At 37.4% G+C, this 12,098-nt stretch overlaps 1 protein-coding gene across 1 annotated transcript; it reads right to left on the minus strand.

The window, feature by feature from the left end:
- Nucleotides 1-1,133: 1,133 nt before the first annotated feature.
- Nucleotides 1,134-4,523, minus strand: LOC116207375 (subtilisin-like protease SBT4.6). Its single transcript, XM_031540288.1, has 10 exons — nt 4,420-4,523; nt 4,192-4,295; nt 3,995-4,086; nt 3,661-3,907; nt 3,053-3,548; nt 2,725-2,819; nt 2,372-2,593; nt 2,172-2,283; nt 1,862-2,075; nt 1,134-1,779 (listed from the first exon to the last, which is right to left on the minus strand). The coding sequence occupies exons 1-10, from the start codon at nt 4,516-4,518 to the stop codon at nt 1,250-1,252; spliced, it is 2,211 nt and encodes a 736-aa protein (XP_031396148.1). The 5' UTR covers nt 4,519-4,523; the 3' UTR covers nt 1,134-1,249.
- Between the last annotated feature and the right edge of the window lie 7,575 nt (nt 4,524-12,098).

The raw sequence follows: 12,098 nt of genomic DNA on the forward strand, positions 1-12,098 counted from the left end.
TTTCAATAAAAGGAAATCTATAAAATCAACCCATTCATATGGGTTCGTTGGGTTTAGCCAAAAAATTGCCCAGTTTAATGGGCTCATCGATCTAAAGGTGCAACTTCGATCTTTAAGAGAATTGGACCGGACAAGATGCCAGTTCTATGTCGAACTAGTCTAATCGGCCGATCCGATTTAATAACATTGATCCATTTGATTTCGGATTTTAAACCCCTTAGATTTACCGAAGCACCTTTGGAATGATTAACCGCTCCATGCGTCACCGGGAGTTCACGGAGCCTAGGAGATTAGTCGGGTGAAGTCCAGACACCTCGGGTTAATAAAAAAAAAGACTAGTTGAGTTACTCAAATTCGACTCGATAAATACTTAAGATGGACTTAATAATACTCAACTTGATACACTCGCGTATTGCAGATTTGTCTCTTCTAATTAAGCGAATCACAATTTTTTTTGTTTTTGTTATAAGGGCACGTACATTTATATAATACATAACATAAAGTAAATTTGCTACATTAATTGCATTATATATAATAAAATATATATAAATAATTTAGCTTATTATCTATAGAAAGTTAATCAATTTAAATTTTATTATCTATAAAATGATCAGTAATAATAAAAATCTTGAATTTGCATTCACCGAATATGTATAATTTTTGCTATAGAATAGACGTTCCAAAATATATTAGAGAGAAGTTGTATATAGTTTTCTACTCTTATTACATATATAGTATTTACATCAATAATGAAATAATGAAAAAAAAATTCATATTTGTTATAATTTATTGAAATTTACTTTATTCTTGTTATACAAAATTTTAAAAACTAATAATTTTAGCATAGAGGAAAAACTATCCATTTAATCATATTTGTTTGCTCGTTTTTCTATGTCCATCATTCTTTTATTTTTGTCCTTTCCATTACGTTGCTTTTTTATTTTTATCCTTCCGTTAACATTTTCATAAACTTTTTTATTTTTGTCATTCCGTTAACTTTTCCATCAACTTTGCTGAGTTGGATCCTTTTGAATGCAATATAAATGACACATTAATCATTTTTTATTTCATCCAAAATTGAAAAAGACAAAAAAAAAAGAATTGAAGAACTAAGAATATGAACAGTTTCGCAATGTTACAGCTTCTTCTTCCTCTCATTATTATGCCAAAGTAACTAAGGAGACCACCTTTAGTACATTTGCCTTCCAGCTTTAAATGGAATTCACTGAGATTGCCAAATACAAAGAAATTAATTAGGAAGCACAATAATCGGACTCCTAACACTGTGTATGCCGTCAGACCAAAGGACCTCCTCAGACAACAGTGTCCCAGATTTCAACCCACTGCCTGAAATCTCGACAGTGAAAGACTTCTTCTCATGTATGGATTTAAACGAAAGGATCTCAGGAACCACAGTGATGTTGACATTGGAGGCACTAACCGCTTTGGCCTTATAGGTCGAGTTTGGAGGACCGACATTTGTAACGGTCCTGCTGAGGACCAACTTGAAGGGCTTCGAGACAGGAGCTTTAAAAATTAGAGAGGGGTAATTGAGCTCTGCCTCTGTGATGTTCTTGGCTCCCTTAGGGCACGTACTGTTGCCATCTATTCTTCTTATATTGATGCCCAAGCTACAGAGCAAGTTTACGTAGTCATCCTTTGTGATTTCATAAACTAGGCCTGGATCTGCAGCTTTAATGGGATTTATTTGTCCTGAACCATAAGAAAATTCAAATCCCGAAGGATCTCCTTCTGTAGTAATATCGCGTATCTTGGAAGCTACACAGGCGAGAATGGGGTGTCAGACATTTCTCCTTTCAAGACTCTATTGATCGCTACTGAGAAGAGAGCAGGAGAGTACCTGTTGTCATTAGAGCTGACTTAATGGCAGAGGGAGACCAGTCGGGATGAAATGTTTTCACGTATGCCGCTGCACCAGCAACATGGGGACACGACATTGAGGTGCCGGAAATAACATTAAACTTCACACGCCTATCATCCCCACCTTCTTTCGTCGGTGGCACATCTGGAGGATATGCAGCCAAAATATCTACACCAGGGGCACTTACATCAGGCTGCAAGACATACTCGAAGCATAAAATAAAGTCTGAGAGCCGCAAAAGTGGCAACCCAGTTATGAAACTCATAATCGCTCGCAAAATTATGCATACCTTCATTATATCAGGAGTAACTGCATTTGGTCCACGTGAAGAGAAGGAAGCAGTCACAGGAGCAGCAGAATCGGGAACAGTTTCGCCCTTCAGTATCCGTCCTTGAGGATTTCTGCACAATGCCAGCCGGAGATTATTCAGTCAGTATATGAGAAAGAAAATGCTTTAAAGGTTGTAAGAATGTTCGAGAAATCAGTCACCTCGTGGAGTTGTAGTAAGACATGAGTTTTTCAAACGCAGTGTTATCTAGAGCCACAGCGGGAAGTGGGAAAACAAAAGCAGTATCGGGAAAATCTTGCATCAGGATGACTCCACTAGCATTAAAAACTGCAGCCGCGGTAGCCACAGAGCGATCTCCATTTTGGCAAATCAAGATTTTCCCGGAAACTTTCTGCATATCTAAACAGCGTGCGAAGCATAACCTGCAATAACAGTGCCGAAAAGGAGAATAACTTCTCTTTACTAAAAAATTTTCGTTTCAGAAATATGTCTCTCTGGAGCAAAGGTTATGGACAATCTTTTAAGAGTACATCTGGAACAGAGCCACTCCTACCTAGCTGACCCTTCATTGCAAGATTTAGCAACCTGGTCCCCAAACACGAGAGCAGAATTACTCGGACTGGATGGAAATGAATTCACTGCAATTCCCTGTTGGGAGAATTTCAATCAGTTGGAGGCAGAAATGAAAAACATATCTTGGGGTTGGTTGTCGCCCTCAGTTGAACTACTATCATCATATGCCGTCGAGCAGAAAGGGTCTGAGCAAAAAGTTTGATTTCCCTTTCCAAGGGATGACTGTACAGTTAAGACATACTAGAAAAGAATTTTAAAATATTAGCTTTTTGAAAAAGGAAATGGACTGAAGAGTTGGGATTGCGTACAGTTAGAACCGTTCTGTCGTTGAGTTCAAGCTTGCTGATGAACTTCCGGTCAATCGTGTTAGCTGCCACAGTGAGGACCCAAGGGGCGACGCTAGCCACTGTTTGCAGGTTAGGCCCACTATTTCCTGCAGATTGAGTCACCAGTATACCATTTGACATTGCATGGAAGGATCCTATCGCGATGCTGTCTACGTCGAAAGACGTCGGACGCCGTCCTCCCAGAGAGAGTGTGATGATGTCCACACCATCTGCGATCGCATCATCAAAGGCCGCTAAAATTCCCGCTCCTGCACAAATATCCTGTGAATCACATACCCTGTAGATGGCGATCCTAGAGGATGGGACGGCTCCTCGGGCTGTTCCATTAGCTAACCCAAAGAAGCTGGCCCCTTCCACTGCATTGCCAGCAGCTGTCGAGGCGGTATGGGTCCCATGGCCTGAAGCATCGACCGCGGTATCCTCCGTAGATACATAGTATCGTGCTCCAATGAGCTTGCTGGGTAGGAAATTCAGAAATCAGTACAGACATGTATATCTAGTGTTATTTGTATCCAAACAGGAGGAACAAAAATGTCCTCTTGCGGTATGAAATTCCAGGGTATAATTACTTGTTGCAGGCGAAGTTGGTGCCACCATTGCAGGAGCCCTTCCATTTTGAAGGAGGAGGGCCGAAGCCTTTGTCACTGAATGATTCCGAATTAGGATAAACGCCGGAGTCAAGTACTCCGATAATGGTGTTGCCCTCCACAGTGGGATTCCGTTTTACTGTGTTTGGAAGTCCGATGTAGTCCCATGATTTCGTGGTCTGGACATGATAAGTTTGGCTAGGAAACACCGAGAGTACTCCGTCCTTTTCTGAAATCCATGTCACAGGATTCGTATAGAAGTAAATCTAATATTATCGTGAAATTACATGAAATAATATCGTATAGGAATACTTACTGGCAAGCTTCTCTGCCTCTTGTTTGGTGAGCTTAGCAGCAAAACCATTAAAACTCCTCTTGTAACTTCTGACGATTGAGACCGAAGCGGACCTGTGAGGCAAAGAAAGAGGTTTTTCAAAGCTGATGAAAACTCGATCCCTCGAAAAAATGACCCTGGCCGGGGAAAATGGTTCCATGGCAAATAATGATATTTACCTCTCATCTCCGACTACGTCCTGCAACAAACTGAGGTGATGAGAAGTTGGGGAATAGATTTCCGATGTTTCAGTCGGAAGAGAACCCATGTACACGATATAGACCTGCCAAGATGGACGAAAACTCAGTTATGCCCTCTAAAACAATGATGAACATAAAATGACTATTGAAAACGTAATTGATGTTATGCTTTTGTCATAACACCAAGAGGTTACTCCAATGCTTTACCTTCCTGTCATCATCCTGGGAGCTGCATGCTATGCTGTTGATCGACAGAAACACGACGGCGAGAATGTAGGAAACACGAAAGATCGTATCCTTGGCCATCTCAATTGTCGTGCTGCTACTAACGGGACACTGAAAGTGATGATTTATACTGCGCGGAAAAGACCATTGAATATATTACCATTCACACTTTACGGAAATAAAAGCCGCTATTTAATTAGAGATTAATGTTCGTTGCATGTGGACCAATTATTTACTTATCAAAATGCACCAGATTGTTAAGTTGGCCGAATTGGAAATAGAAATTTATAAACCTTTTTTGGAATTTTATATAACCAAATTTGTTCAAGTTCATGCCAAATTGAGGCCAAAACATTTTTTGAAATTTAATGTAAGAAAATTCCAATAGGGTAATGCCAGCTTTATATTTTAGGGATAACTACCAAATTGAGGCCAAAACGTTCGATATATTTTCTCATTAAGACCAAAATGTTTATTTATATGTAAACTAGCTGAATACGCATACGCTGCACGAGACCGTACAAATAAAACTTTTAATTATTCTAGAAAAAATATATATTATAGATATAGACACAAATTAAAGATTTATTGAACAAAATTGAAATATAAGAAATTACAAGAGAAGGTAGCTAAATAAATAAAACAATCTATGCATGTATATTTTCTAGATCCTAATTATTTTAACATATAATATAATAGATTATTATAATACCTTAAAATCAATGTTTTTAAACCCAGCCCAGGCATTGACCCAGCCTCTTCACTGGGTCGAGGGTCAAACTGTTCAACCGGTTCAAGCACCGGGTCAATTATTTTTTGTTTTTTAATTTTAATAAATTATAAGTAATTAAAATAAATGAAAAGGTGCAACATTTTATGTATACTAAACTGTATATTCTTGAATTTATCCTATTCATATAACCTAAAAATAATTAACACCAGCAATGATCGCATTAAACAATTAAAAAATTTAACAACTATAATTCACTAAGATAAGATAAGATGATATATCCAGTCCTTTTTTTAAGACTAAGAAAGAAGCGTTGAAGTCTTGAAGAAAAGAATGGAGATGGGAGTATAAATATAAAATGAATATTGACCTTGCTTTTTATTTTCTTTTTATTCTTTCGATTTGTTTCAATTGAAAATGAGTAAAGAACTAGACCGTGATTTTTATCATGTGCAAAATTAAGGGATTCTCTTAAAATTTCGTGAGTGTTTTAAAGTAGAAAAAGAGAACTTGATTGGTCCCATATTAATTCTGGAATTCTCTAGCTCAATTGCATTCAATATGAGAAAGTACATAAATGGGATATCATGCCTTTACATCAAAGGAAAAGAAGCAAACAAAATATTCTATGCTAGGAAAGAATGCAAAGCTACCTAATATACGACATATCTCCACGATTCCCCGAAAAGCAGGTCAATTGGGCCAATGGGTCAAATGGGTCAATCGGTTTTGACCGATTTTTCAATTAAACTGGTTCTTTGTTAAACCCGGCCCGGACAAGGCAGTGGGTCGTGGGCCAACCGGTTCAACCGGCCGAACTAGGCCGGGTTTAAAAACATTGCTTAAAATCTGTTATGCTATATATAAACCAAAAAAAATGTAAAGAAAAAGTTTCATGCAAATATGTAAAAAAGGAAACCCAAATTCCACAGTATAGATTTTACGTAATTCCACAGTATAGATTTTACGTCCTTCCACACCATACAGTACTAATCTAGGCTCTTAAATCCTCATTGATTTGATCTAAGCCGTCTATTTTTATATGTGTTAAAATTTCACAAACGCCCCCAAAAAATACTTATCTGATACCTTCATTATGTAAAATGTGATTTTAGCTTACAATTATTTTCGTTTGTCTTCGATCCTATCACAAATCTAGGCTAATGACATGGATTTATGTTATTGTGCTATAATATTGAACTAAAATGGTCAAGCAAATTGGTTTAGAAGAATCTCAACCATATGGCTCAATAAAACAGTTTCAATTGAATCATTGAATCGCTTGAAAATAAAACTGGCTAGAACCACATCTCAACGAACATCCATCACCGTTGCACCCCACCAGGACCGTTGCACCCTCGCGGGGGTTGGGTAGTGCACAACGACCTCTGGCCGCCTAGTGGGACGTCGATTAGCGTCTCTGAGGTTCCATCACAGTCGACCGTTGACTAAGCTCAGACCTCTCACCGCAACTTCAGCACGTGAGGCTGACCTCTGCCGGAGGTTAACCACCAGAGTTTTTTTTCTCCGATCACGTACAATCCTAAAATCAAGCAGATTTCTTTTCGAAAAAAATAGAAAAGATATGTTAGCGTAACTAACTTATTTAGCATAATATCGTATCAAAAAAAAATTCCTCAAATCAAGCGTATTTTTGTTAAGAAACAAACAATTTCATAATAGATATCATAGCATCATTACCTAATCTAACAAGAAATAAATTTAGAAACAACCAAAAATTGTACTGTAGAATTTGAGTTTTTTATAGGAACTATTTCCTATTATTGCAATGGAAAAAATAAGGTAACATTATCTGTTGTATTGCGGATTTAATCGAACCATAATCAACCTAAGTGAACTTTTACTGAAATTTTGGATTTCATCGTTAAAGTAGCCATTAATTACACGATGATTTCTAACTGAGCAAAAAATATGATGATTCTACAAGCGGTCAGAGAAAGATTAAGGGAAGGTAATTTGTACTGGCAAATTATAGCAACAGTCAGAACTATGAACACCTCAAAATAACGAGCGCCACAATAATTTGAATTTGAATTTTATTTAATTTATTATGGAAAAAGGAAAGAAAGAGGGCCGAGATGCAGGGGTATCGTCTCCCACTCTCATGCTACCCTAACCCCAGCGGTTTGGCAGTTTAGATTGGGATCGGCAGTATTTGATCCGACACGATAATACGATATGGATACGGTATGGAATTAAGCGGATTTGAATTAAGGCTAACTGTGTTTCGTGTCTAAACGGATTTGATTTATTTAGACACTATAAATAATCATGTTTAAATGGATTCCAACCCTTGTAACCCGTTTAATCACGGTTACACTCGTTTATATTATGTGTTATCAAGTTAATAAATTTGTTTTACATATTGTATTAGTTTATAGAAAAAAGTACACTAAAATCATTATAGTGCTTTTATTATGTCAATTGTATAGTAATGTGTAATTAAAGTTAATAGTATCATATCATGTATGTATAATATGTGCCCAAAGGTAATAATGTCATATACTTACATACACATTTAGACATACTTAGTTAAACGGGTTAGATGTTTTGTGCGCGTGTCGACCCGTAATTAAACGTGTTGTTTTCGTGTTGGAAAATCTTGACACGTTTATCAAACGTGTCGTGTTAGGGTTGACCTTTCTGACACAAACCCATTTAGACATGACTCATTTAAACATGATACAACACATATTGCCATCCCTAATTTAGACAATACATTGTCGTCCGCCAACGACCACTGTTTAAAAAAAAATTATCGCCAGAATCAAACGTTGCCATTAAATAATACATTGTCGTCCACCAACGATGGTAATTACAAAAGTCTTAGCTTAAGGTTAGATGGAGTCGGCAGTCTGTGGTCGTAGGTATGTCATCGATGGGGGAAGACATCTACGTAGCCGCTTTCATGCTCTCCACCAGTGGCGGTGGCGGCCACGAGGGGTCAATTGAAAGGGGGCGTCAGGCCGGCTAAATTAATCGATTTTATAATAATAGTTAAACCAAATTTACGAACCGGTTCAGCTAGAGGTACAATTCAATTAATGCAGCCGGTTCGACGGGTGTTTTATAGTTGATGACATGACACTTCCTTATTGGTCCACACTTGAGGACTAATTTGCTTTATTGTTGAAGGTTTGTGGGAGGAAAATAGAAAATTAAAGAATGAAAATACTTTAAAAAAATTGTGTGTGATGGATGGGCCATATTAAATGAGGAAGGATCTAAGGGCTCGTTTTGGTTTTGTACGACATGTAAAATCAAAAAATTCTTACTAAAGAAACACCCAGAAAGAAATTGGATTAAAATATGTGAGTCGAATATATTAATCGAATAAAAATAATAAATTCAGAACCTGATGATGCCGTTAGGAAATGACCAACTAAGATCGGTGTTGATACTCAATGAGCATGCAACGCATTATACTATGTATATATATATATATATATAAATTCGCAAAGACACCCGCACCTCTTTACAAATGGAAATACAATGGTTTCAATTTCGATGTAAACACCATCTATATATAGTTGACAATATATATTGTAAATTTGTATGTAAGCAACCGACATGCATCTTCAATTATATATATTCCTATAATGTAAACGGCTACAGATATATACAGCTGGCAATATAAAAATTACAGACATATTTCCATCAAATAAAGGAAAGCAATATTAATGAGAGTTTATAATATATACAGAGTTGGAAAGCAATATTAACTAGGGATTATAATATTTTTAGATTTGTCATTCGTATTATGACAAATATATTCTTATAATATTAATCACAATAAATTCATGTTTATATAGTTTTGTTTGTTTATATTGCATTTGTCGTTTATATTGTGACTTTTTAAATCACAATCTTATATTATAGGAATGTATACATTTTTGCTGGGTCTGGGAATATATATATCCGTCTGATAAAAATATATGCCGTTATTAATCATAATATAGTGAAATATGCTTATTGCCCGGCGAAATCTTCAGTCTTATATTATAGGAATGTGTATATATATATATATATATATATTCATTTACACCCAAGATCTCGACTAAGGGATAACCATAGAGTACTGAAAGAAGAAGAATCTGATATAAGGGAATATCAACATAAATAGATGATCAACATGGAAGATTTATTCAGAAACTTAGCCCATGATGGGCAGGATGAAGTACATGCGGATGATTAAAACAAAAAAAAACATTGACAATAAAAAGAAATGGGGAAGAGTCTGAAAGAACTCAACCCATGCTTACACTGGAACTTACACACAGAATGGAAGGTTAGGGATCTGGGTTTTACATGCCGGATTGATTACATATGAGAAGAAGAAAGAAGAGAGAAAGAGATTATGAGCGAAGGTGAAGTCCCCCTTGATGCTGAAGGAAGGGTCCTCTTATAGGCGATAGAAGATGCCTTATTGCTGTGCAGCTTTAGACTGTACACTCACATACGGGGTACTGTCGAGCCCAATGGAAGAACTGTAGTTACAGTGCCTTTTTTGTCGCAAAGTAGGCCAGCTTGCTGCTTTATGTTGGGCACGCTCACCGAAAGGTTTTTTGTCCGTTTTGGGACCACTGGAGTAGTGGTTGGACGCTTCCGGAGATTGCGCTGAGTGGGGCATAACCTGTGAGCCGAAAGGTCTTTTTTCGGTAATGATCCACTTGATGAAGCAGTGGGCGGACTCTCTCGGGTGTTGAGGCTAGCAATTAATCTAAAGATAGATCACTACCAATGTCTTCCCTTTGGGAATCTGAAGCAGACGAGGCAGTGGTGTTCGGATCTTTGAGTTCCAAGAGAACCTGGCTTAGCCGTCCTATGTAATCCTCATCAGTTTTTGCTGTTGAAAGGAAGAAGGAAGCACGGGCTTTGACCTGGAGAAAGTTTTGATGGTCCACTTGTGCTTTGTCTGAGACAAGAGCATTTTTTCAGAACCAATTGAGAACAAACTGGTGGTCAAGATGGTCTACCTTCAACTTAACCTACCATTTGAAATTTCTGGTCAGTGTCTGCAAGCCTGTCTATTGATCGGGCTTGTATTTGAAAGTCCAGTTATGAATCCATGATAATCTAAAAATTTGGTAGAATTGGAGAAGCACGGGAAATATGGTTTGGTCCCCCTAAGGTTTGAATCAAGAAGCAAATGTGGTATATGCTTCATGAATTATGGGGAGTAGTATATTTGGAATTGGACCCCAGAGTGACCACCAATGGGCAAACTAGTAGGGGAATATGGCTGGTGTTTTGAAATGGAAGAAGATCAGCTAGGTGTGTCTGAACTCATGGTTTTGGTACAAAAATGCATTGTACCAGGCTTGTTGGTAATCCTGGTATGAGTACATGGAATCATGTGAGAGGTTAAACGAGAATCTGGCTTGGAATTTTTTGATTTGGTATGGGTTTCCCTCATTCCATTCTTTTGGGTGGATGACTCTCTGGATTTTGACAGTAGAGTGTGATATGGTGTTTGATGAACCAGGGACAAGGTGATGTTTGAACTCAACTGAACCTATTTCACTCAAAATTTTCTCATAGTATTCCCAGGTTTTTAAAATGTCCATAGGTCGAAAACACTAATTTTCAGGAAACAATTTTGATGCTGCGAATAAGGGGTTTTCATGGTAAAAACCTTCTTCCATAATCAAAACAGTTTGAAATAATGATTTTGGAAACCAATGTGCTGTTTTTGAAGAGCTGATTTCCTTATCGGAAAATTGTTTGAGGCCTTTTTCTGCTCTTTGGAAAATTTGTTCAGAGCTCTCTCCTTTGCTGGTCTCAAGCTTAGAAGGAGATATTCCATATAGCACTTGTGCTAATTCCGGTTTATCTTTTAATACAGTAATCCATTACAGAACTACGACATCATTATCGAGATTTTGAGGATATGCACTCTGTTTTTCAAGAGTATGTTTCTCCTTTTTTGGTTTAGGGATTTTACCTGGCAGGGTTTGCATGTAGCCCTGCTTATCGATCTCATGTTGGAGGGTTTGTCGATAGGTTTTAATCTGGCTATCAACAGTGATCTGTCCAAAGGAGGGTTGGCTAGAAGCCACCTGTTTTGAGGATTGCTCCTCTTTTTTGATCGACTGGCTAGGAACCAGCTGTTTTGAGGCCGAGGCCTCTTTTTTGGAGGAACGAGTCCTCATGCTCATGGTTGTACCTGCAGGAATTCTCTTGTTAGGAAATCAAGGAGACTGTTAGCCTCTCTTTTTGTGAATTCGATATCAAAATCAAAGATACTTAAGATTGCTTGCCATCTGGCAAAAATCTATTTTAATGCAATGTTTTGAACATCTTTTTGTAGAACTTCCTTTGCAGATTTGCAATCAATCCGAAGTAAAAACCTTTGGTTTAAAAGATCATATTGAAATTTCGAAATGCATAAAACCACAAAAAGAATTTCTTTTTTAATGGTGGAGTAATTCTTCTAGGTTTGATTCCAATGTTTTGAGGTGAATTGGACAACCTGTTCTTTGCCATTTTTGGATTATTTCAAGATTCCTCCGTATCCTTCTTCAAAGGCGTCTGTTTCAACAATCTTTTTTGCAATTGGGTCTGCCAAGTGTAAACAAGGCAGTGATTTGATCTGAAGCTTGATTTGCTTCACAATTTTGGTTTGTTCATCCGTCCATGGTGGAGGAGAATTCTTTAACCTGTTATGGAGGGGTTTGCAGAGTCTACTTAGGCTAGGAAAAAAGTCTACAACATAGTTAAGACTTCCTAAGAACCTTTGTAGTTGTTTTTTTATCATGGATTTGGTCAAGGAATTTATCAGCAAATTGGATGGACCTGTTAATGGGGATTATGGTGCCCATGCTGATGTTATGCCCTAAAAATCGAATTTTTGTTTGGAAAAGGCAGACTTTAGTCGGAGACACAGTCAAGCCATTTTTTAATGTGATTC

The sequence above is a fragment of the Punica granatum genome, chromosome 5 (genome assembly GCF_007655135.1).
Source record: "Punica granatum isolate Tunisia-2019 chromosome 5, ASM765513v2, whole genome shotgun sequence".
Lineage (NCBI taxonomy): Eukaryota > Viridiplantae > Streptophyta > Magnoliopsida > Myrtales > Lythraceae > Punica > Punica granatum.